Source organism: Martes martes, assembly GCF_963455335.1.
Source record: "Martes martes genome assembly, chromosome: X".
Lineage (NCBI taxonomy): Eukaryota > Metazoa > Chordata > Mammalia > Carnivora > Mustelidae > Martes > Martes martes.
In genome coordinates, this window is record NC_137897.1 from 71,861,884 (window position 1) to 71,888,990 (window position 27,107).

General features: G+C 36.7%; 1 protein-coding gene across 2 annotated transcripts in view; it reads left to right on the plus strand.

Moving 5' to 3' along the window:
- Window positions 1-27,107, plus strand: part of DIAPH2 (diaphanous related formin 2) — a 1,022,518-nt gene that overhangs the window by 44,013 nt on the left and 951,398 nt on the right. For both annotated transcript variants that reach the window (XM_080794734.1, XM_080794733.1), the window contains exons 2-3: window positions 5,121-5,153; window positions 7,758-7,934. In XM_080794734.1, coding sequence (XP_080650860.1) covers window positions 5,121-5,153; window positions 7,758-7,934 — 210 coding nt within the window. The remainder of the gene's footprint in view (window positions 1-5,120; window positions 5,154-7,757; window positions 7,935-27,107) is intronic.

Here is a 27,107-nt window from a genome sequence, read left to right on the forward strand (position 1 = left end):
TCTGCCCATTTTTTGACTAGATTGTTTGTTTTTGGGGTGTTGAGTTTGAGAAGTTCTTTATAAATCTTGGATATCAACCCTTTGTCTGTCGTGTCATTTGCAAATATCTTCTCCCATTCCTTGCATTGCCTCTTTGTTTTGTTGACTGTTTCCTTTGTGTGCAGAAGTCTTTAATCTTGCTGAAGTCCCAAAAGTTCATTTTTGCTTTTGTTTCCTTGCCTTTGGAGACCTGTCTTGAAAGAAGTTGGTGTGGCTGATATTGAAGAGGTTACTGCGTATGTTCTTCTCTAGGATTTTGATGGATTCCTGTTTTCACACTGAGGTCATTCATCCTTTTTGAGTTTATCCTTGTGCATGGTGTAAGAGGATGGTCGAGTTTCATTCTTCTGTATATAGCTCACCAGTTTTCCCAGCACCATTTATTTAAGAGACTTGTCTTTTTTCCATCAGATATTTTTTCCTGTTTTGTTGACGATTATTTGACCATAGAGTTGAGGGTCCATATCTGGACTCTGTATTCTGTTCCTTTGGTCTGTGTGTCTGTTTTTGTGCCAGTACCAGGCCGTCTTGGTGATCACAGTTTTATAATATAGCTTGAAATCAGGCAACACGATGCCCCCAGCTTTTTTTTTTTTTTTCTTTTTCAACAATTCTTTGGTGATTTGAGGTCTTTTCTGGTTCCATGCAAATTTTAGGATTGTTTGTTCCAGCGCTTTGAAAAATGCTGATGGTATTTTGATCGGGTTGGTGTTGAAAGTAGATTGCTCTGGGCAGCATAGACATTTTAACAGTGTTTGTTCTTCTGATCCATGAGCATGGAAAGTTTTTTCCATCTTTTTGTGTCTTCTTCAATTTATTTCATGAGTGTTCCATAGTCCTTGAGTATAGATCCTTCACCTCTTTGGTTAGGTTTATTCCAAGGTATCTTATAAAACCATTGATGCTGTTGTAAATGGAATCGTTTCTCTAATTTCTCTTTTTACATTTTCATTGTTAGTGTATAAGAAAGCAACAGATTTCTGTGCATTGATTTTGTATCATGCCACATTACTGAATTACTGTATGAGTTCTAATAATTTGGGGGTGGAGTCTTTTGGGGTTTTCCCCATGAAGTATCATGCCATTTGCGAAGAGAAAGAGTTTGACTTTTTCTTTGCCAATTTGAATACCATTTATTTCTTTGCTGTCTGATTGCCATTGGTAGGACTTCTAGTACTATGTTGAGTAATAGTCATGAGAGTGGGCATCCTTGTTGTGTTCCTGATTTTAAGGAAAAGACTCAGCTTTTCCCCATTGAGAATGATATTCACTGTGGGATTTTCATAGATAGATTTTATGAAATTGAGGAAATTCCCCTCTATCCTTGTATTCTGAAGAGTTTTAACTGTGAAAGGCGGGAAAGGATGCTGTATTTTGTTAAATGCTTTTTCTGTATCAGTTGAGAGGACCATGTAGTATTTCTCTCTTCTCTTATAAATTTGTTTTATCACATTGAGTGATTTGCAAATGTTGAACCACCCTTGCATCCCAGGGATAAATCCCATCTGGTTGTGGTGGATAATCCTTTAAATGTGTTGTTGGATCCTGTTAGCTAGGATTTTGGTAAGAATTTTGACATCGTATTGGTCTGAAGTTCTCCTTTTAGATGGGGTCTTTGCCTGATTTGGGGATCAGGGTAATGCTGGCTGCATAGAAAGAATCTGGAGGTTTTCTGTCTGTTTCTATTTCTTGAAACAGCTTCAGGAGAATAGGTATTATTTCTTCTTTGAATGTTTGGTAGAATTTCCCAGGGAATCCATCCAGTTGTAGACTCTTGTTTTTTGGGAGGTTTTTGATCACTGCTTCCATCTCATTACTGGTTATTGGTCTGTTCAGGTTGTCAGTTTCTTCCTGTTTCTGTCTTGGAAATTTATAGATTTCCAGGAATGTGTCTATTTCTTTTAGGTTGCTTAACTTACTGGCATATAGCTGTTGATAATAATTTCTGATGATTTTTTCTATTTCCTTGGTGCTAGTTGTGATCTCTCCCCTTTCGTTCATAATTTTATTAATTTGGATCCTTTCTCTTTTCTTTTGGATAAGTCTGGCCAGTGGTTTACCAGTCTTATTGATTGTTTCAAAGAACCAGCTTCTAGTTTCGTTGATGTGTTCTAATGTATTTCTGGTTTCTAATTCATTGATCTCTGCTCTAATTTTAATTATTTCTCTTCTTGTGCATGGGTTTGGTTTAATTTGTTGTTGATTCTCCAGATCTTTAAGATATAAAGATAGTTTGTATATTTGGGATTTTTCTGTTTTTTTGGGTGAGGCTTGGATGGCTATGTATTAGGACCGCCTTTGCCATATCCCATAGATTTTGGCCTGATGTGTCTTTGTTCTCGTTGGTCTCAGTTGATTGATTAAGTTCTTTGATTTCCAGGTTGACCAAAACATTCTTGACAAGGATGGTCTTTAGCTTGAAGTGTTTTTTTTAATTTCTTTCAAACGTTTTCTTGTGATTGAGGTCCAGTTTCATAGTATTGTGGTCTGAGAATATGCAGGGAATAATCTGTCGTTTGGTATCGGTTGAGACCTGATTTGTGACCGAGCATGTGGTCTGTTCTGGACAAAGTTCCATGTGTGCTTGAGAAGAATGAGTATTCTGCTATTTTTTTTTGGGTGGAATGTTCTGTATTTATCTATGAGGTGCATGTGGTCCAATGTGTCATTCAAAGCTCTTGTTTCGTTGTTGATTTTCTGCTTAGATGATCTGTCTGTTGCTGAGAGTGGAATGTTAAGGTCCCTTACAATTAATGTATTATTATCAATATGTCTGTATTTTGATTAACAGTTGGCTTATGTAGTTGGCTCTTCCCATGTTGGGGGTATAGATATTTACAGTTGTTAGATCCTCTTGTTGAATAGAAACTTTAAGAATGATATAGCGTCCTTCTGTATCTGTGACTACAGTCTTTAGCTTAATATCTAATTTGTCTGATATGAGCTTTGCTACCCCAGTTTTCTTTTACGGTCCTTTGGCATGAAAGATGGTTCTGCATCCTTTTACTTCCAGTCTGGATGTATCCCTAGGTTCAAAATGAATCTCTTGTAGACATCATATAGACATCATATGGATTGGTCCTGTCTTTTAATCCAGTCTGCAACCCTGTGCCGTTTTATGGGAGCATTTAGGCTGTTCACATTGAAAGTGATTACTGAAATACAGGATTTTATTGTCATCATGTTGTCTGTGAAGTCCTTGCTTCTGTGGTTCGCCTTTGTATATTTCTGTTTTATATCACCCATGGGGTTCTTTCTCCTTTTATGGAACCCCCCCTTAATATTTCTTGCAGGACCGTGTTAGTGGTCACATATTCTGTTAATCTCTGCTGGTCCTGGAAGCTCCTTTTCACTCCATCCATTCTGTATGACAGCCTTGATGGATAAAGAATTTTTGGTTCTTCTCATTTAGTATCCTGAATATGTCTTCCTAGCCCTTTCTGGCTTGCCAGATCTCTCTGGACAGGTCTGCAGTTGTTCTGATGTTCCTCGCTTTGTAGATAAGGAATCTCTTTCTCCTACCTGCCCTTAAGATGGTTTCCCTGGTATTAAGATTCACAAGGTTCACTATTACATGTCCAGGCATCGGTCTGTTCTCCTTCATCTTGGGGATTGTTTCTTGTTTCCTTCCCCAGATTTGGGAAGTACTTGGCTACGAGTACTAATATCCCTTTTAGTAAAAAGGGATGTGAGCAAGCTTGACCAAGTTGGTGTACATCATTCAGCTTCTGTTATTTTTTTTAAAGATTTTATTTATTTATTTGACAGAGATCACAAGTAGGCAGAGGGGCAGGCAGAGAGAAAGAGGGGGAAGCAGGCTCCCTGCTGAGCAGAGAGCCGGATGCGGGGCTCGATCCCAGGACCCTGGGATCATGACCTGAGCCGAAGGCAGAGGCTTAACCCACTGAGCCACCCAGGCGCCCCTCAGCTTCTGTTATAAGACATAAATTTGTAGGATGTGGCAGAAAGTTTACTTTTAATTTTCAGCTGGTGATTTTTAAAAATCTCTTTCCTCCCTAATCACAATTTTTATTATTTTTTTATTTTTTAAAGATTTTATTCATTTATTGGACAGAGAGAGAGAGAGAGACAACGGGAAAGGGAATACAAGCAATGGGGAGTGGGAGAAGGAGAAGCAGGCTTCCCGCTGAGTAGTTAGCCAGATGTGGGGCTCGATCCCAGGACCCTGGGATCATGGCCTGAGCTGAAGGCAGATGCTTAACAACTGAGCCACCTAGGTGCCCCAAAATCACAATTTTAATTAGAATTTCAATGTACTTATAATAATTGCATTTCATGTTGATCATATGTTATTGTAAGATCTTGAATTACCTTCTCAATCATGGAAGATTACTAAATTATTATTACTTTGTTTACTTTACTGTAATATTGCTTTATTACTTTAGCATTGCTGTACCCTAATTCTTCAAATAGTGGTGCCCATTTTGTTGTATGGTAGCTTTTATTAACCACTTTATTTTATTAACTAGGATATACCATTTTAAGTGCTTTTCAGCAGAAGTAGAAAACCACATGGAAAAAACATGTTTTGGAATTTTTGAGAAATGGACATAGATTAACAGAATCTGTTAATTCAGTTTTTTCTAGTATATTTTGAAGATGTCCTTTAATTATCAGATGTAACTGGATTTTAGACACAGCTGTTTCATTTATATTAAATGTGACATTTTTTCCATTTTTAAAAATTTATTTATTTCACATATATGATTCATTCTAAAACTTTGAAAAAACTTGAAAGGACTTAACACTTTGCAATTTCTTTTCTCATGTTTGAGCACTATGGTAATGATGTCTGATCCAAATCTGACTTTGGGACCCTGCAGGTCATCTTTAAAAACAAGTACACACCCCCATCCAAATCTTCATTTTTAATCCTTAAAGAGTGTTTTTTTTTCCTTTTGTAAAAAATGTATTTGGTTATATATTTAAAGTTGCTAGTTCTTTTTGTTTAGTTATAATTAATAAAATCAATGGGGTATCATTCAATTATTAATTTGTTTGATCTATGAATTCTCTTATCTGACAGGTATTCTTTTTTTTTTTCCTTTTGGTTTTAATAGAACATTCAAATAAAAACTTTGGCAGATGATGTGGTAAGGTGGTTTTAGTAGCATGTTATGTTACTTGTGCATGTTGCCTTTTTTAACTAAAGTGGGTGGACATTAAAGCATTGATGTGTGTAAGATATATATATAGATGTTTAAAAGTACAGTAAAATGGAAGACTTGTTAAGAGATTCTTTTGTTTTTTTGGATATTAAAGAATTATCTGAGAACTCAATAAAATTTTGATTTTATCCTACTATATACCGTAACCAGAATTTTTTTTGTCTGTATATAAATCTAACTCTGGAAAATACAGACTTTTTTCTTCTATGATAGCCAAGTAAACTGTGAATAAGTAAAAGATTAATATCAATATTGGGAGAAATTAATGTAGAAAGGAAAGTAAGTTAATTATGTTAGATATATGCTATTAAATTTAAAATTCTTAAATATTTTGAGCTAAGGCTATCATAGTAAAACTTATTAAAAGTTATGGGCTTAACATTTAAGTGTGCCCTTTTTATAGCTAAACTTTTAAAATACAGTATTTTAAGCAGTGTCCATTTTTTTCTTTGTGAAATTACAAATAATGTAAAACATTAGTGATTCAAGGAAATAAAATTGTATAGCTTAACTTCATTTTCTTATTAAAGAATAGCCGAAAGCAAAAGCCTATTTTCTAGATAGAAATGAAGGGCATAATGGAAGATCAAGTATATATGTGAATAATGCTACTCAGTTAAAATCTAGCACTACAAAAGTGACATGAAGTAACAGGAACAGAAAAACATTGATTTAATGGTAAATTACATACTTAAATGCTTTTATGTCCACCATATTTTTTAGTGAAATTTGACTGTTGAATATGTACTCAAGCTTATTTGGGATTACTTAATAGAGTTGTTTGAAAATGTAATACATACCTAAACCAACTTAATTTTCCTCTAAGAGTTAAAAGAAAATTGGAATATAGTTCAGGATAACTTGAAGAAATAAATCTTAATGTGAACATTGGGATTGGAACCAGGACTTACAAATTTAGTGAGTCACTTTTTCTGTGAAATGAGAGGGTCTAGATGATTTTTCAAATTTCTTCCGAGCTCTAAAACACTATGATTTATATAATCTATTTGTATGAAACCATGTACTGAAATCATTTTTGTAATCCTAAATAAGCTGCATAAAACTGCTCATATTTCTTTAAAAATACAGCTTTTAATTAAAAATAAAAGGGTTCCTTGAATCAAAATGAAAAGTGTGTTCTTTTTATGGGGGGAGTCAACAGAAAATTCAGTTGTTGTAATAACTTCTGTGATGCAGTTTGTAATAATTGTAATATTTGAAATAATTTATAAGGACTCAGTAACATGGCAGGAAGATTACTGTTCTCACATCTAACATGTGTGCTTGTTTAACATGAATTGATGGTATGCATGTGCTTTCTAACAGAAACCAGAATAAAACTGAGTTGCATTCAGTTTTATGGACATTACTAATTTCTGAGGTCTAGTGTTTTGTGGTTTGAAACAGATTGGGCTGTTCATATGTACCTAGACTTATTAATACACTTTATGTGAAATAGCAAGCTAATTATTAGAGATTGTGCATGGAACCAAAGTTTCAGAGTCAATATCCATAAAACATCAAGTTCTTCATATTAGTAGTTGTAGGAATAACATAATTCTGTATATGTTAACATTGCCATTAAATGGAAAAGGTGATGTCTTGTTATTCCCAATTTTCGGGGAAAAAAAAGGGCAGTCATAGTCACAGCAACAATTATAATAAATAGCAGAGAAGTACATTAAACATATCAACTTATTTTAATCTCAGTATAATTCTGTGGTATAGGTACTTGTTATCTGTATTTTAAAGACTTCATATATTTATTTTAGAGAAAGAGAAAATCTCAAGCAGATTCCCCACTGAGCATGGAGCCCTGTGTGGGTGGGGCTTGATCTCATGATCCCTACTAGATGATGACCTGAGCCAAAATTAAAAGTCGGACACTTACCTGAAAGAGCCACCCAGATGCCCTTGTTATACATATTTTAGAGATTAGGAAACAGCACACATAATTTACACAGGGTTCCTCAGTTAGTAAAGGGCACATTCAAACCCAGGCAGTCTGGCTTCAGAATCTATGTCCTTAACTATTATACTCAACCCTTATGCTGACAAAGTATCCGTAGATACTTGTCACAATTTTTGGCACTTTGAAGAGTGAAATGTTACCATAATTTACCCTTAGAATTGAACATTGGGGCTCTTTATATTTCCTTTCTTTATTTCCTGTAGTTCAAAGCTACATTCTCCCTTAAACAACAAAGTGACCTTGATGCAGGACTTTTTTTTTTTTTTTACCTACTTACTGTGTAAAACAGAAATAAGGGACTAAGGTTTACTTTTGAGAAATGCTTTTCACACCTCAGACTTCTGAGACCGAAGAACTCTACTACAAGCTTTCAAAATTGTACAATCTCTAACTGGACCTTGTTGCTTAAGAGTGTCAAAAGACAATAATGATACATATTATACTAAGTGTTATTTTGATGTTTCATGTATTTTATTAAGTGCTATTTCGATGTTTCAGTACTTTGTATTTGTGATTCTGGGTTTCTTTCTTAGAGTTTCTTATTTTTTTCTTTGTAGCGTGACCGGATTACAAGTTTTAGAAAATCTACTGTCAAAAAAGAAAAACCTCTTATTCAACATCCTATTGATTCTCAAGTTACAATGAGTGAGTTTCCAGCAGCTCAGCCATTGTATGATGAACGATCTTTGAATTTGTCAGAAAAGGAAGTACTGGATCTCTTTGAAAAAATGATGGTAAGTTAGACTCCTATTTTTGCTGTGATTTTAAAATTTGTGTGTCCAAGATAGCATGGGGTTTTAAGTAGTTATGTTTGTATGGATTGTGTTTGTAATGTAAAAGAGAGACCAGAAACCTGTTGATAACACAGAACTATTTTCAGAAGTATCTGTGTTTTTGAACTAAAACATCCTCACTTATTACTTCTACAGTGAGCTCCAGAAAGCAGGGGCTCTTTTTTATTTGTGTTCTCTAGTATTTTGTAGTTTTAGGCACATTGAATCCAGTTTTTTAATTAACTGATTTGTGTTTCTGTTTCTGTAAAGTAAAACAGGCCAAATTTCACTTTGCTGGAAACAACACAAGGTATCTTGTTAGGTATATGAAATAGAGTGGGGAAGACGGAGGGTAAAACAACAAGGGAAAACATAGAGGAGAAACGGTGCCTCGGAGAAGGAGGAGGATAGCAGTAGAGTAGGAAGACACTAGGCTCAACTCATCTCATGAACACAAGTAGATAGCTATCAAATCAGTCTAAATACCTCAGAAATCAACCTGGAGACTGACAGAATAAACTCTACAAATAAAGGGAGAGAAGAGACCACATCAAAGAAGGTAGGAAGTGCAGAGATGTGGTTTAGGGGAAGAATGGATCAAAGCTACTGAGGAGGGGAGGGAGCTCTGGTCTGGAGAAGGGCTAGAGACAGAAAGAGAAAGAAGCACATACCGGGATGTACATGGAGATTGTTTCACCAAAGCCCTTGGCTTTGGAAAACAACAGGGGCTGAGTTCCATGAGTTCTTGCAACCAGTAGGTTTTAAAGCCTGGAATTTTGAAGGTCAGCAAGCTTGGCTGGGATAGAGCCCTGAGAGCACCACCCTGCTCCTGGAGAGAAGACAGGCAGCAACCCAAGGACAGATTGCTTGGTAAAAGCAATCTGAAGAGCACTTGGAATGAATGGGAATTAATTTGCTATCCTCTGAGCTTGCCCCTGAGAGGCAGCATTCACTGAGATACCTCTCTGGGAACAAAGGAGCTGGCTGGAGCCATTCCCCTCCCCTACACATAACAACATAAACAGTGAGCCAGCTGCTGGAAGCAGCACAGCACCAACACTGCCTGCATAATTTGCTTACACCAAGCCCCACCCCCTGTACTTCATTGGAGTTACCCTTCTCAGGCTTGCTTCAGGACCAGCACAGTGGGCCTAACCTTCAGAAGACCAGCATAAAGCTCTGACTTCCCCACATCTCCTGACCAGAGAGTTTTGAAGGGAGTTCCAGTGGAGATGGTGATAAGACTCGTTCTGTAAGGAGACCAGAGCATACCTGGTTAAACTCACCACATTCAGGCCAGGGACCAAACACTGGCCACAGCAGGCAAGGAGGGCCTCTGCAGAATACTGGCCTAAAGGATACAGTACCCCAAAACAACAGCAGAGTACATGCAGCACACACCAGAGACACTCCCTGAAGCTCCAGGCCTTGGACACTACATGACCTCTTCTTCATAAGGACATTACTTGCAGGAGCAGGAAACGTAACTGGATTTTCTAACACAGAGAAAGAGACTTAGAGAAAATGCAAAGGTGAAGGAATTTATGCCAAATGAAAGAACAAGCTAAGGCCTCGGCTACAAATCTAAGTGAAACAGATGTAAATAACATTCCTGATGGAGAATTTAAAGCAAGGATCATATCATAAGGATACCTACTGGGATTGGGAAAAGAATAGAAGACATCAGTGACAGCCTTACCATAGAGATAAAACATCTTAATTGACCTTGCAGTAGCATTTGATAGAGTTGATCATTCTCTCCAATTTGAAATGCTTCCTCCCTTCCACACCACCAACATTGATTTGGTTTTCCTTCTGCTTCTGTGGCAGCTTCTTTCCAATCTTCTTTGCTGATTCCTTTTCATGTTCTCAGCCTTTAAAGTAGAGGCCCAGGACATCTTTTCCTCTTTATATTATCTTCTTTGGTAATTACAACCAGTACTGAGCTTTTAAATCCCATTTGTGTGCTCACAATTCTCAGATTTACCTCCAGCTTAGTCCTCATGTCTGTACTCTAGACTCATATATCAAACTTCAAAATCAGTGTCTCACCTTGGATGATCAGTAGAGTTCTCCAAAGTAATATATTCAAAACTGAACTGCTGATATACTCCTCCAAACCTGCTCCTCCCAGTGTCTTCCCCTTCTCAGCTGGTGGTATATCTGTCTACTTAGTTACTCAGGCCAGAATCCGTTGGAATTGTCTTTTACGATTTTCTCACTTGCCTTTAACTCATTTCGTAACCCATTAACTCTTCATTCAAAGTAAGGTACTTGAATAGCTGACCATTTCTTATCACCTTCATTGACCCTGCACTAGTTGAAATCTTACCTGGGCTGCCACAGTAGTGGTAGGACTATAGGACTACTACAACTCTTAATTGGTCTCCGTGTTTCACCATGACCCTCTATAGGATATTTTCAATACAGAAATATTATCCATTTAAATCCTGAAGAGTATCCTATCAATTGGCTCATCAGGTCTCTCCATGGCTCTCATTTCACTTGGTGTACAAAAGCCAGTACACTTAAATGGCTTATAAGGCCCTATATGATCTGATCCTCACCTTCCCTCCTTTGATATCTTCCTATGCTACTCTTCCCACTGACTCACTCTGTTTCAGACATGTACCTGCCTTTATCATACTTGTAGCCTTAGGCAAAAATGATTCTTACTAGTTTCTAAGTTTTTGTGTACAGTGTTGACAGTGTTTTAAAAACTTTATAACATTTCTGTTTTGTGGCTTGAATATTCTAATGTTTAATGAGAATATTACCACTTTCCTCTTTAAATGAGTGATGTTTTTAACAAAGATTTGCTTGTGGGTTCATAAATGTGATTTAAAGAAAGGTACAATTGAGAGCCACGTTTTCTCTATTGGCAATTTTTCTTTCCATTGGGAATTTCAGAGTAGGAAGTTAGGTAAATATGGTTTGATTAAAAGTAACCAAAAAAAATCAATAAATATATTTTAAGGATTGTATCTCTTCTTTGAGAGAAGTCTACTTGTACATTGAACATTATGTGTTTTCTATGTTATCTTTAGTTTGACCATAATTAACTTACAGTGAAGAAGTTATTTTATGAATTATCATAGCTTTCATTTACTGTGCACTTACTAGCCAGGCTTGTAACTAAATAGTTTATACGTATTATTTCAGTTGATCCTTATGAAAATGCCACAAAGTAGGTGACATGGCTTTATTCCATTTTTAGATGAGGAAATGGAAGCTAAGAGAGAGTGAAGAAATTGGTTCTGTAACTTGTCTTAGCTAGTAAGTGGGTGAGCTGGAACAAATTTAGATACATAAAAATGTAAAAAAATGGTCTTTTTGTAGCATCTGTCTTTTTTAAAAAAAGATTTTATTTATTTATTTGAGAGAGAAGGAGAGAGCATAAGCAGGAGGAATCGCAAAGGAAGAGGGAGAAACAAGCTCTGAGCAGGGAGCCTGACACAGGGCTTGGTTCCAGGACCCTAGGATCATGACCTGAGCTGAAGGAAGATGCTTAATCACCTGAACCATGCAAGTGCGCCTTGTAGCATCTGTCTTTAATAATGTTTCATTTAAGCTAAATATAAAGTTAATACATTTTCCTTGCACACATACTCAGTGGAAATAGAAGGCAATTCAAAAGTATATTGGTTAGTAGGCAAAGCCAGTTTGGGATGGATTATTTCCTACTGATGATGTAAAGTTGTCTGTAATCTCTTTTTACAAAGCATCAGTTGAAAGAGGCTGAAAATTTATAATGGAAAACTGTTAAAATGCCATTATCTAAATTGATTGGGAGAAGACACTTGAGTGGATCTGTTTCTAAAACACAAGTAGACTTTTCAGCATCAAAGTTCTTTTATTTCACTCTTCCTAGGTGTCCTTGTAAAAATAAAGTAATAGATGTTCTGGTTCTACTTGATGGCCACTATGTATGATACTCTTGTTTTTCATGATTCTCATCTTTTATTGTGCCATTTCTGTTGATTGGCTTTTTTTCACTTTAGTGAACTACAAACAAACATATAGGCCATTTGACCTAAGCACTCAGTTTTAGGATACATACTGAGGTGTAAAAAATTCTAAATAATTGTACAAAATAGCACAACGTTATAGACAGTAATTGTATATGAGATGCTTGACCAGAAATAAGTTACTTTAAAACTGCTAGTAAAATTTATTATTTGGAATTTCTGGGTAATGATGTATTTTTGGTAGGACTTTTGGTGAAAAACTTAAATGATCAAAGGCAGTATTCAAATATAGTCCTATCTTACTCTGATAATTGAAACTCTTGCTATGCTTGAGGATCATATCTTATCAACAGGAGTTCTCAGTGTACAGGCTTATAGATGTAGATATTAGGGGATTTGGGGTTAAATATGAAATTAGTATTAGACATAATTTTTTTTAAAGATTTTATTTATTTGACAGAGAGAGGTCACAAGTAGGCAGAGAGGCAGGCAGAGAGAGAGGGGGAAGCCGGTTCCCCGCTGAGCAGAGAGCCCAATGCGGAGCTCGATCCCAGGACCCTGAGATCATGACCTGAGCCGAAGGCAGAGGCTTAACCCACTGAGCCACCCAGGTGCCCCAGTATAGACACAATTTTTTATTTTTAAAAAATATTTTATTTATTTATTTGACAGAGATTACAAGTAGGCAGAGAGGCAGGCAGAGAGAGAGGAGGAAGCAGGCTCCCTGCCCAGCAGAGAGCCCAGTGTGGGTCTCAATCCCAGGACCCTGGGATCATGACCCGAGCCGAAGGCAGAGGCTTTAACCCACTGAGCCACCCAGGCACCCCTGGACATAATTTTTTAAGTATTAACTCCGATTACTATAACTCATATTTCATTATTAATACCTTGTTTTAAAAATCACTTGACTATTGCTAAGTAAAATCATGCAACAAGTTCAGTTAACTGAAAAATTTGAGTGGTTAGATTTCCTTTACTAGTGTATTTGTAAATTAGTAATGTTCCATTGATTCTGACATACATTTTCTGCATTGGTATGTGACTTTTCAAATTGTAGATATTTAGTGAAACAATTTTAGACAGATCTTTTGCACAGTGTATCAATGACTATTGCTGACAGATTTTAAAGCTCCAAATTTGAAAGTTATAGATGATTCTTTAATGAAGCACATTCTCTTTATATAACAGCATATCTTCAGTAGTTTCTAAGACTGAATTTTTTTACTTAAAGTCACCGAGTATTAATTGAAAATAAGGAAGACTTTTTATTAAAACTTTCAAGAATGAAAAACACTTGTTTTTATATGAATTTTATAACTAGCAGCAGGAATAAATTATACTTGCTCTTTAAGATTCTTGTGCCCCTCCTCTGCCCAGAGTCATGTTTTCAAATGTTTCACAAGTGGGTAAAGGTACTAGGACCAAAACAGCAATATTGCTTTTACATTTTTTTTTTTGCTAACTATAAAAGGTGACTGTAGTAACTGTAGTTACTGTAGTAACTGTAAAAGGTGACTGTAGTATTACATATCATCTTTAACCAAAAATTCAAATTTGAATGAGATTCTATTTGTAAAGTTTCTCATGTTAATCAGATGCATTTTGTATTGCTTCTAATTAGATTGGTGAAATATCTCCTTTCCACTTTATAAGTAAATTAATATTGGTATAATTGAATAGTTATTCAATTTTGTAAGTTTCATGACCTTTGAGCTTACATGGCCTTTGAGTTTCATGGTCTTTGAGAATAACTGAACTGGTTTTTGCACACTTGAGTATATTGCCTAGGGACTATTAAATATTTAGTAGTCATCATTTGTTTTTATACGAATTGAATTAATACAGTTAGAACAAGTAGAGAGATAATGTCTGGATACTTGTGTTTCCTTTTAAGTATTAATTGCTTTTTTGTATGCAGTTGTTCTTTCTTGGGGACTAGAGAGAGAGGGGGTTTCCATTTTAAGCTTAAAAAATAGACATATAGAGAGAGACTTCTTGAGAACTCAAGTTGGAATTTGATTTCTTTCTTTTATTTAAAAAAGATTTTATTTATTTATTTGACAGGTAGACATTACAAGTAGAGAGGCAGGCAGAGAGAGAGGGAGAAGCAGGCTCCCCGCTGAGCAGAGCGCCTGATTCGGGGCTCAATCCCAGTACCCTGAGACCACGACCTGAGCCGAAGGAAGAGGCTTAACCCACTGAGCCACCCAGGTGCCCTGGAATTTGGTTTCTTACGTTAGCTATCAGAAAGATCTATTGAATGGAGATCCAGCTTACATTGGTGACATTGGATTTCTATAGATATGTTCTAATATAGGCAATTAAATAGTTTTGTCATATGCAAAACATGAGGCTAGTGATGATTTTTGATTAATTTGTAAGCATATTTCATTTCAACCTCATTTTAATATATGATTCCATGTGTAAGTATGTTTTGCACTTTGTTTCTATTCAGCAATTTATATTAATATATTTTGCATTTTGGGGGTATTTTAATGACAGTATAGCTATATGCAATAAATACTAAATTATCTAGCCCATGTTCTATCTGCTAGGACTGCCATAAATAATCCCAAAGCTTTCTAGTTTTTGTTCTTTCTCTTTTGGCTTTCACCAATTTAGAGAGAATTTGTGACTTTGGACCCCAGGTATTATACTTTAACCCAGGTATACTTATCTCCCCTGACTCTCTCCTGGGTTTCTTTTTTATACAACATTGGTGTTTTAGGAGTTGGTTAGCTTGGATGAGATCCTTTTACTGCTGTCATCATTAGTAATTTGAGTTGATAGTTAAATTACCATAAAGTATAGGTAAAATAAATCTTAAAATTTATAATAAGCCATGGAAATTGTCAGAAATTATTACATCCTTAGAAATTGTCTAGATCACATAACTTCTGTTGGTTACCTTTACATTTCCAGTGTCTTTACTGTACATTATTAGACTGAGATACATAGATTACGTAGATTCTAAGAAGAGCTTGTAAAGGAGGAGCAAAACCTACCCAGTAAATAGGTCTAAAAGGTAACTGAGGGGTGCCTGGGTGGCTCAGTAAGTTAAGTGTCCAACTCTTGATTTCGGATCAGGTCATGAATGATCTCAGGCTCATGAGATTGAGCCCTGTGTCAGGCTCTGTGCTCAGCGCAGAGTTTGCTTGAGATTCTCTCTCTTCCCTTTTCCCTCTGCCCATCCCCCTACTCTTTATTTATAAACAAATAAAATCTTCTTTAAAAATGTAACTAAATCTGAGTCACTTTTAAATTCACTTAACAAATAAAATTTTCACCAAGTTTTGCAAGAAGAATTAAAGGAACTAGGTTTTGCAAATTTATCTGGTTGTAGCTGGTAAACTTCACAATTTACTATCTCTGTTCTTGGTTTGTACATAGAATTGCTTTCCAAAATATATTTTTTATACATTCATTGCTATGAATGTATTTCCATAGCAGTTTTTTTTGGAAAGATTTTATTTATTTATTTGAGAGAGAGAGAGTGAACAGGAGAGAGAACATGGGTTGGGGGAGGGACAGAAGGAGAGGAAGAAGCAGACTCCCAGCTGAGCAGGGTGTCCGACAGGGGCTTGATCCCAGAACCCTGGGATAATGACCTTAGCTGAAGGCAGATGCAACCAACTGAGCCAGCCAGGCGCCCACACAACCGTTTTTTTTTTTTTTTTTTTTAAATATGTGCAGTATTCCAGGTTGCTGTATGTTGGAGGACAGAGATGAATGCAATACCTCCACTGTCCTCATAGAACTCAGAGTTTGGTCGGGGAGAGAAGAATGTACAAAACTGGTTTCAATAGTAGTAGGACACCTGTGAATAGGCTACTGTGGGTGCTTAACTCAGGGAGGAAACAGGAAAGACCTGAATATACTATGAAACCCCATGTCACGTAACGAATTTTCAATATTTTTTGGCATTAAAGCATTCTCAGAGCTTAAACAATTAAGTTTATCAAGATCCAGTGCTTTCTCTATGCCAGGTACTGTTCTAAGCTCTGATGCCAGGTACTGTTCTAAGCTCTGAAGAAAAAAGAGCAGAGAAGAGCTCAAGGGAATCTCCTGCTGTCAAGAAGCTTATGTTCTGGGGTGCCTGGGTGGCTCAGTGTGTTAAGCCTCTGCCTTCGGCTCAGGTCATGATCCCAGCATCCTGGAATCAAGCCCCGCATTGGGCTCTCTGCTCAGCAGGAAGCCTGCTTCCCCCTTTCTCTCTGCCTGTCTCTCTGCCTACTTGTGATCTCTCTGTCAAATAAATAAATAAAATCTTAAAAAAAAAAGAAGCTTATGTTCTGATAAGCGTGATATAGCAGGACATAATGTGTAATTATTAAAAAGAAAATGGGGGGGATGCCTGGTTGGCTCAGTTGGTTAGGCTGCTGCCTTCAGCTCAGGTCATGATCCCAGCATCCTGGAATCGAGTCCCGCATCGGGCTTCTTGCTCAGCAGGGGACCTGCTTCTCTCTCAGCCTCTGCCTGCTTGTGCATACTCTCTCTCTCTCTGATAAATAAATAAAATTAAAAAAAAAATAAAATGGAAAAGTTTATTTGACATCTCTCTATTGAATGCCAGATACTTTGTTAGGTCCAGGGGAACATAAAGATGACAAATACACTATCCGTGCCTCTAGGATTTTATTTTTTATGGCTCAAAAAGTAAGAATAATTTGAAAAAAAGTTTTAACCTTACATTTCTTAAATTGCTGGAAAAAAATCAAAAGAAGACTTTCAGGACACATGAAAAATATATGAAATTCAGTGTTTATAAGTATTTTTGAATGTAGCCATAGCCATTTGTTTATATATCATTTGTGGCTCCTTTTGTGTTACAACTGCAGAGTTGAATAATTGTGATAAAGACCTGCGACCCACAAAGCCTAAAACATTTATTATTTGGTCCTATATAGAGAAAGTTTGCCAAGCTCTGCACTAGTGTAATAGTCTCTCAACTTCTTGATTTACTATCTTGTTAGAAAAAATATGTGTGTTTGAGCAAGTAACCCCAATGTATTTTATTTAAAAATTTTATACATATACGTATGTACTATGTCTGCTGTAAAATACAGACATAATAAAGAAGGAGAAAAACATGAACAAGATTTTAAAATGACTTAAAATTTTATTTATTTATTTATTTTTTTCTTTTTTAAAATTTTTTCTATTATTTTTACTAACATATAATGTATTATTTGCCCCAGGAGTATAGGTCTGTGAATCATGAGGCTTACATACTTCACAGCACTCACCATATCACATACCCTCCCTGATGTCCATAATGCAACCACCCTCTCCATACTCCTCTTCCCCTTAGCAACCCCCAGTTTGTTTTGTGAGATTAAGAGTTTCTTATGGTTTGTCTCTCTCCCGATCCCATCTTGTTTCATTTTTTCCTTCTGTACCCCCCTAACTCTCCACTCTGCTTCTCCAGTTCCTCATATCAAGGATATAATTTGGTAATTGTCTTTCTCTGATTGACTTATTTTGTTCAGCATAATACCCTCTAATTCCATCCACATCATTGCAAATGGAAGATTTTGGGTTTTTTGATGGCTGCTAGTATTCCATTGTATATATATACCACATTTTCTTTATCCATTCATCTATTGATGGACATCTAAGGCTCTTTCCATAGTTTGGCTATTGTGAGCATTGCTGCTATAAACATTCGGGTGCACATGCCCGTTCAGATTCCTACATTTGTATATTTAGGGTAAATACCCAGTAGTGTGATTGCTGGGTCGTAGGGTACTTTATTTTCAACTTTTTGAGGAACCTCCATGCTGTTTTCCAGAGTGTCTGCACCAGCTTGCATTCCCACCAACAATGTAGGAGGGTTCCCCTTTCTCTGCATCCTCGCCAGCATCTGTTGTTTCCTGACTTATTAATTTTAGCCATTCTGGCTGGTGTGAGGTGGTATCTCATTGTGGTTTTGATTTGTATTTCCCTGATGCCAACTGATGTGGAGCATTTCTTCATGTGTCTGTTGGCCATCTGGATGTCTTCTTTGCAGAAACGTCTGTTCATGTCCTCTGCCCATTTCTCGATTGGATTATTTGTTCTTTGGGTGTTGAGTTTGATAAGTTCTTTATAGATTTTCGATATTAGCCCTTTATCTGATATGTTTTTTGGGAATATCTTCCCCCATTCTGTCAGTTGTCTTTTGATTTTATTGACTGTTTCCTTTGCTATACAAAAGCTTTTGATCTTGTTGAAATCCCAATAGTTCATTTTTGCCCTTGCTTCCCTTGCCTTTGGCGATGTTCCTAGGAAGAAGTTGCTGTGGCTGTGGTCGAAGAGGTTGCTGCCTGCATTCTCCTCAAGGATTTGGATGGATTCCTTTCTCACATTGAGGTCCTTCATCCATTTTGAGTCTATTTTCATTTGTGGTATAAGGAAATGGTCCAGTTTCATTTTTCTGCATGTGGCTATCCAATGTTCCCAACACCATTTGTTGAAGAGACTCTTTTCCGTTGGATATTCTTTCCTCCTTTGTTGAAGATTAGTTGTCCATAGAGTTGAGGGTCCATTTCTGGGCTCTCTGTTCTGTTCCATTGATCTCTCTGTCTGTTTTTGTGCCAGTACCATACTGTCTTGATGATGTCAGCTTTGTAATAGAGCTTGAAGTCCGGAGTTGTGATGCCATGAACGTTGGCTTTCTTTTTCAACATTCCTCTGGCTATTCGGGGTCTTTTCTGGTTCCATATAAATATTAGGGTTATTTGTTCCATTTCTTTGAAAAAAATTGATGGCATTTTGATTGGGATTGTATTAAATGTGTAGATTGCTTTAGGTAATATAGACATTTTCATAATATTTGTTCTTCCAATCCATGGGCATGGAATGTTTTCCCATTTCTTTGTGTCTTCCTCAATTTCTTTCGTGAGTACTTTATATTTTTCTGAGTATAGATTCTTTGCCTCTTTGGTTAGGTTTGTTCCTAGGTCTCTTATGATTTTGGGTGCAATTGTCAATGGCATGGACTCCTTAATTTCTCTTTCATCTGTCATGTTGTTGGTGTATAGAAATGCAACTGATTTCTGTGCATTGGTTTTATATCCTGACAGTTTACTGAATTCCTGTAAGAGTTCTAGCAGTTTTGGAGTGGAGTCTTTTGGGTTTTCCACATAAAGTATCATATCATCTGCAGAGTGAGAGTTTGACTTCTTTGCCGATTTGGATGCTTTTAATTTCTTTTTGTTGTCTGATTGCTGAGGCTAGGACTTCTAGTACTATGTTGAATAGCAGTGGTGATAGTGGACATCCCTGCCATGTTCCTGACCTTAGGGGAAAGCTCTCAGTTTTTCCCCATTGAGATGATATTCACTGTGGGTTTTTCATAGATGGCTTTGATGTTATTGAGGAATGTACCCTCTCTCCCTACACTTTGAAGAGTTTTGATCAAGAAAGGATGCTGTACTTTGTCAAATGCTTTTTCAGCATCTATTGAGAGTATTTTGTGGTTCTTGTTCTTTTATTAATGTATTGTATCACACTGATTGATTTGCAGATGTTGAACCAGGCTTGAAGCCCAGGAATAAATCCCACTATGTCATGGTGAATAATCCTTTTAATGTTCTATTGGATCCTTTTGGCTAGTATTTTGATGAGAATTTTCACATCTGTGTTCATCAGTGATGTTGGTCTGTAATTCTCATTTTTTTTTAAGATTTTATTTATTTGACAGAGATCGCAAGTAGGCAGAGAGGCAGGCAGAGAGAGAGGAAGGGAAGCAGGCTCCCTGCTGAGCAGAGAGCCTGACGCGGGGTTCAATCCCAGGACCCCGAGATCATGACCTGAGCCGAAGGCAGAGGCTTTAACCCACTGAGTCACCCAGGCACCCCTGTAATTCTCATTTTTGATGGGGTCTTTGGTTTTGATATCAGGGTAGTGCTGGCCTCATAAAATGAGTTTGGAAGTTTTCCTTCCAGTTCTTTTTTTTGGAACAGTTTCAGGAGAACAGGTATTAATTCTTTAAATGTTTGGTAGAATTCCCCTGGGAAGCCATCTAGCCCTTGGCTGTTGTTTTTTGGGAGATTTTTGATGACTGCTTCAATGTCCTTACTGGTTATGGGTCTGTTCAGGTTTTCTATTTCTTCCTGGCTTAGTTTTGGCAGTTTTTTTTTTTTTTAAGATTTTTATTTATTTATTTGACAGAGAGAGATCACAAGTAGGCAGAGAGGCAGGCAGAGTGAGAGGGGGGAGGCAGGCTTGCCGCTGAGCAGAGAGCCCGATGTGGGGGCTCGATCCCAGGACTCTGGGATCATGGCCTGAGCCGAAGGCAGAGGCTTTAATCCACTGAGCCACCCAGATGCCCCAGTTTTGGCAGTTTATATGTCTCTAGGAATGCATCCATTTCTTCCAGATTGTCAAATTTGCTGGCATATAGTTGCTCATATGTTCTTATAATTATTTGTATTTCTTTGGTGTTGGTTGTGATCTCTCCTCTATCATTCATTATTTTATTTATTGGGGTCCTTTCTCTTTTCTTTTGGATAAGTCTGGCCAGGTTTTATCAATCTTATTAATTCTTTCAAAGAACCATCTCCTAGTTTGGTTGATTTGTTCTACTGTTTTTTTGGTTTCGATTTCATTGATTTCTGTTCTGATATTTTTGATTTCTCTTCTCCTGCTGGGTTTAGGCTTTCTTTGCTGTTCTCCAGGTCCTTTAAGTGTGGGATTAGGTTGTGTACTTGAGACCTTTCTTGTTTATTTAGAAAGGCTTATATTTCTATATACTTTCCTCTCAGGACTGCCTTTGCTGTGTCCACAGATTTTGAACAGTTGTGTTCTCATTATCATTTGTTTCCATGATTTTTTACAATTCTTCAATTTCCTGGTGGACCCATTCATTCTTTAGAAGGATGCTCTTTAGCCTCCATGTATTTGAATTCTTTCCAGCTTTCCTCTTGTGATTGAGTTCTAGCTTCAGAGCATTGTGGTCTGAAAATATGCAGGGAATGATCCCAGTCTTTTGGTACTGGTTGAAACCTGATTTTTGACCCAGGATGTGATCTGTTCTGGAGAATATTCCATGTGCAGTAGAGAAGACTGTGTATTCTGTTCCTTTGGGATGGAGTGTTCTGAATATATCTGTGATGTCCATCTGGTCTAGTGTGTCACTTGAAGCCTTTCTTTTCTTGTTGATCTTTTGCTTAGAGATCTGTCCAATTCAGTGAGGGTGGTGTTAAACTCCTCTACTATTATTGTATTACTATTGATGTGTTTCTTTAATTTTGTTTGTTTATATACTTGGTTTATATATATATAATTGGTTTTATATATATATAATTGGTTTATATACTTGGCTGCTCCAATATTAGGGGCATAGACATTTAAAACTGTTAGATCTTCTTGTTGGACAGACCCTTTGAGTATGACATAGTGTCCTTCCTCATCTCTTATTATAGTCTTTGGCTTAAAATCTAATTGATCTGAGATAAGGATTGCCACCCCAGCTTTCTTTTGATGTCCATTAGCACTGTAAATTGTTTTTCACCCCCTCACTTTAAATCTGGGGGTGTCTTTGGGTCTAAAATGAGTTTCTTGTAGACAGCATATTGATGGGTTTTATTTTTTTTATCCATTCTGATACCCTGTGTCTTTTGATTGGGACTTTTAGCCCATTTACATTCAGGGTAACTATCAAAAGGTATGAATTTAGTGCCATTGTATTGCCTGTAAGGTGATTTTTACTGTATATTGTCTCTGTTCCTTTCTGGTCTACTTCTTCTAGGCTCTCTCTTTGCTTAGAGGACCTCTTTCAATATTTTATGTAGGGCTGGTTTGGTGTTTGAAAGTTCTTTTAATTTTTGTTTGTCCTGGAAGCTTTTTATCTCTCTTATTTTCAATGATAGCCTAGGTGGATATAGTATTCTTGTCTGCATATATTTCTCATTTAGTGCTCTGGATACATCATGCCAATTCTTTGTGGCCTGCCAAATCTCTATGGATAATTCTGATACCAGTCTAATATTTCTACCAGTGTATGTCACGGACTTCTTGTCCTGAGCTGCTTTCAGGATTTTCTCATTGTCACTGAGTCTAGTATGTTTTACTATTAGATGTCGGGGTGTGGATTTATTTTTATTGTTTTTGAGGGGGGTTCTCTATGCCTTCTGGATTTTGATGCTTGTTCCCATTGCCATATTAGGGAAATTTTCTGTTATAATTTGCCCCAATATACCTTCTGCCCCCCCCCCCTTTTACTTCTTCTGGAATCCCAGTTATTCTAAAAATGTTTCATCTTATGGTATAACTTATCTCTCGAATTCTCCCCTCTTGGTCCAGTAGTTGTTTGTCTCTCTTTTGCTCAGCTTCTTTATTCTCTGTCATTTGGTCTTCTATATCACTAATATTCTCTTCTGCCTCATTTTTCTTAGCAGTAAGAAACTCCATTTTTGATTGCACCTCATTAGTAGCTTTTTTGATTTCTCCTTGGTTAGATTTTAGTTCTTTTATTTCTCCAGAAAGGGGTTTTATTTTTCCAGACGGGGTTTCTCTGATATCCTCCATGCCTCTTTCGAGCCCAGCTAGCACCTTGAGAATCGTCATTCTGAGCTCTCCATCTGACATATTACCAATGTCTGTACTGATTAGGTGCCTAACCATTGGTACTGCCTCTTCTTTTTTTCGTGGTGAGCTTTTCTGCCTTGTCATTTTATCTAGATAAGAATATATGAACGAGAGAATAAAATACTAACGACCCCAGAAAAATGTATGCAAACCAAATCAAGAACCTGAAACGGGCGTGAGAACAAAGGGGGTAAATAGAAATAAAAAAAAATATATATATATTTATGTATGTTAGACTGGTGAATAGAACAGAGCCACCCACTTGATTTTGGGTGTATTTTGATGTCTTAGAAGAAACTACTTCCCAGGGTGCCTGGGTGTCTCAGTGGGTTGAAGCCTCTGCCTTTGGCTCAGGTCATCATCCCAGCGTCCTGGGATCAAGCCCCGCATCAGGCTCTTTGTTCAGCATGGAGCCTGTTTCCTCCTCTCTCTGCTTGCTTCTCTGTCTACTTGTGATCTTTGTCTGTCAAATAAATAAATAAAATCTTAAAAAAAAAAGAAGAAACTATTTGCCAAAATTTTAAATAAAGAAAAACATACATATAGAAAAATAAGGTTAAAAATGATGAAAGGATGGAATATGAGTATAAAGATGAAAATTTAAAAAAGAATTTAAAAAAGGAATTGCTAAGTTCGTTGGAAAAAGAAAGTGGCGAGAATTTGCTCATGCTGGAGACTAGAACAGAGCCCTGTGGTATATTTAGGGTATATTTTTATCTATTAGAAGAAATTGTATGCCAAAATTTTTTAGACGGAAAAACCCTATATTTATCCAAAAATAAAGTTAGATCCAATGATGGATATAATATGTGTATAATAATGAATGTTTAAATAGGTTTTTTTAAAGAAAGATATTGTTAAGATAAATTATTTAGAAAATGTTAAAAGAGGAAAGAGGAAATGTTAAAAATTAGAATAAGAAAAAATTAAAATTAAAAAATTTTAATTAACTTTGAAGACTAAAGAATCTTGGGGAGAAAGCTATGAATTCCATGCTTTGCTTTCCCCTCCTCTGGAATTCCGCTGTTTTCCTTGATCAGTGAGCTTGGTCTTGGCTGGATGTTCTTGCTCATCTTCTGGGGGAGGGGCGTCTGTAGTGTTTCTCAAATGTTTTTGCCCAAGGCAGAATTGCATTCCCCTTGCTAGGGGCCAGTCTAAGAAATCTGCTTGAGTTCACTCTCGGGAGGTTTTTTTCCCTGAATGCTTTTCGTAGAGCTCTGGAGGATGGGAGTGAAAATCACAGCTTACCATTCCCCAGCCCGGAGGAGCCGGGAGTTTGGGGCCCCACTCCTTGGTGCGTCCTCAGAGAATAGGTGTCAGTCACTCTTGTCTCCCTGGTGTCCGGCTGTTCTTTGGGCTCACCCGGTCTGTGACCAAGTGTTTCTGTCTCTGGCACACATCCCCATGGAGTCTCCAAACCCAGCAGATTCCTGCCTCCAAAGGAGGAATGTGAGTCTCCCTGGATCTGCCACTTGTGGGGTCCCTGCTCAAAGTGCTGTGGTCCAACTGTGCCGCACATCACGGTTTAAGGTAATCCCAAGCTGAGAGGTCAATCCTTGGCTCTGTCTCTGTAGTCAGCTTCCCGTCTCCGATACCTGGGAGCTCTGCCACAATCAGACCCCCTTGATCTTTCAGTGATCCCCTGGGTCCTGAGACCCCATTGTCCCCGTGAGAGCTCCGCCTTTGCTTAGCCTCTGGAGTGATATCTCTCAGTGGAGCAGACTTTTAAAAGTTCTGATTTTGTGCTTCACTGCTTGCCGGGAGCCAGCCCTTCCTGCCCCCGTCTATCTTCCCATCTCTTCGGATTTAGTTCTCCGCATGTCCTGTCTTTCCGAAAGTGGTTGATTTTCTGTACCTAAAATTGCTGCTCTTCTTCTCTTCGATCTCCTGTTGAGTTTGTAGGTGTTCGGAATGGTTTGATAACTATCTAGCTGAACTTCTGTGACCTGATGTCCTTTCAGTCCGCTACTCCTTTGCCATCTTGCCTCTCCTCTCTCAAATTTTAGTAATGGTGCAAAAACCTTTGCTGTTCGGATTAACTTTTTAGTAAGAGCAATGCCAATGTGTCATTATTTTTCGTGTATTATTTAGAAAAGTAAGTAATTAGAAGGTTTAGTTCCAAGTTCATTTCATTTGGTTGTTTGGTTTAATGTGTATTAAAATTGAAACATAGATCTGACAGATATATGTAGGTTCCAGTGTAACAGGAACATCATTAGCAACACTTATTAAATAATAGTATTAACTTTTCTCAGTGCAATCTTTGAATCAAGCAGAGGTTTTCTGCTGAATCATGAATTGTAAATTTCCATCTTCCTTGATGATAGTCAGTTATTCTTGTATCTAATTTGGAGAGTTACTGTTTTATATTTTTAAATGAATGGATCAAAATTTGCTTTAAAAAATGGGCTTCGGGAGACAAACCATAAAAGACGCAATCTCAAAAAACAGACTGGGGGTTGCTGGGGGAAGGGGGGACGGTAGAGGATGGTGGGGATATGGACATTGAGGAGGGTATGTGTTATCATGAGTGCTGTGAAATGTGTAAACCTGGCGATTCACAGACCTGTACCCCTGGGGGTAAAAATACATTATATGTTTATTAAAATAAATAAATTAATTAATTTAAAAAAATGGGCTTAAAGCTAATTTCGTAAGGATCTTGGTCTCTGCATTTTTACTTTCACATTTGTAATGTAGAGACCCTCACCTCCATATTTGGGTGCTCATGTCTGCTATAAATGTGCATCTAATGCTGCCAGGAAGAAGGAGAAAGAAGTGAGTCATGCAGTGGTAATGGAAACTGATCAGGCAGTTGAATCTGCCAGTGTGTTTCTTTTTAAAATGACATTTATTTGAAAAGCAGTTACTTTCTTACTAATTGTTAAAGTTTTAAGGGATTATTAGTGTTTTGATGAATAAAAAATGCCTGTCATGCTAAATTTCAGCAGTTTTTAAGTATTTTGTCGAGATAACCAGATGTATTTGTGAGGTACAGTATGTTTTCATGCTCACTTCCTATCTCATTTCAAGATATTATAAATATTCTACACCATTTGAAATATCTTGCTTTAATTAAAAAGAACTACATTCTTGACTCTAGCACTTTGTGGACTTTGGTTTCAGTTTTCTTTCTTGGAATGGCTTAAATTTTATATGTAGGGTAACCTTTTTTAGGAATCCTTCTCACTTACAGTTTTTTCATAAAATATCTTTTTTTAAGTAAATCATTTATATTTGTAATATGTTTTTTTGTTCCATTACTAACTCCAAGAAAAGTATTTTTTATATTTCATTATTGAAATAATCTAGCAAATATTTTAAGCTGAGTTGTTTAAAAAAACTATTTTAATTCAACTTTGTGATAAATTTCCCGCACTAAGGTGTTTTTCTACTTGTTTTAGTAAATCTTAAGCAATGATTTCTATGGGTCTTCTGACGGTATTTGCTGACAAAGGAACGTGTTGTTTTGCATGCATTTCTTTAGCTTCTACCAAGATTTTCCCCAATGTCACTGGACTTTTGTCTTTTGCTATTAATGAAAGAAAAAGTTCAAAAGAAGCTTCTAAACATATGTCTTTAAGTCTAGAAAACTGCACTAAAGTGCTGGATTGAGTATCACATGATTTTAATTATTGCTGAGAAAATTGAAAAAGCTCTCTTCGTGCTCTGAATGTTTGGCTTTTAAGTGGTCTGCTAATTTGAGGTGGCTTTGTACTCTCATTACCTAATATTTTAAGCTACAGTATGCACATAAAATGGGAGTCATCGTTGAAAATGATATATATCCATATTTAAAATGGCTACATATAATTTTTAATCTTGTGGTATTAGGTTATTAGCCTTAGATTTTTGTTATTTTTATCATATGTTATGATGAATGGAAGGCTCAGACTTAGGAGTAGGGTATGTAACAGTCTAGCATTTTCTTGTTTCCTTGTGCTTACATTTTTGCTATTTAGTCTTTTGTCTTTGGAAGACTCTTTGAATACCACTTTTCCATTTTTGTTATTTTTGATGGTTGGTTTAGTCAAAACTAAATAAAATAACGCATAAATCCGTTTTTCCAAGTAAATGGAAGCTGCAGTATGTTGCAGTACACTGACAGTGAACAGATGTGCATTGTGAATATCTCACTCTTGCCCTAAGATACCTCATGTACCATTTGGGCCTGTGGATCCATTGATTCTTCCATTGTTATCATGTTAAATAGTAAACCTTATTTCTTATATTTTTTAAATAAAATGTTTATATCTTTCACAAATTGCAGTGGATCCATTATGTGGTCTCTGGACTGTGGAAACCACTGTTTCAGAATTAAGAATTATGGGAAAGTAAAAATAATGTTTATGTTTTCTAATATCCAACATATATTCTGAATTAACTGTCCTGATAGTAAAGTGATGTATGTAAGTATTAAAATTACATCTCTCCAGTAAGATCTGAAAGCAGAAATAGTTGAAGAGTTCTTGTGCCATACTCAACAACATTCATTCAATATAATGCTTTTTTCTTGCTTTTGACTTTATACTATTTGCAGAGACAATATATTTAGACAATTTTTTTCCCTTAACTTCGTTTTCCATCTGAGCTT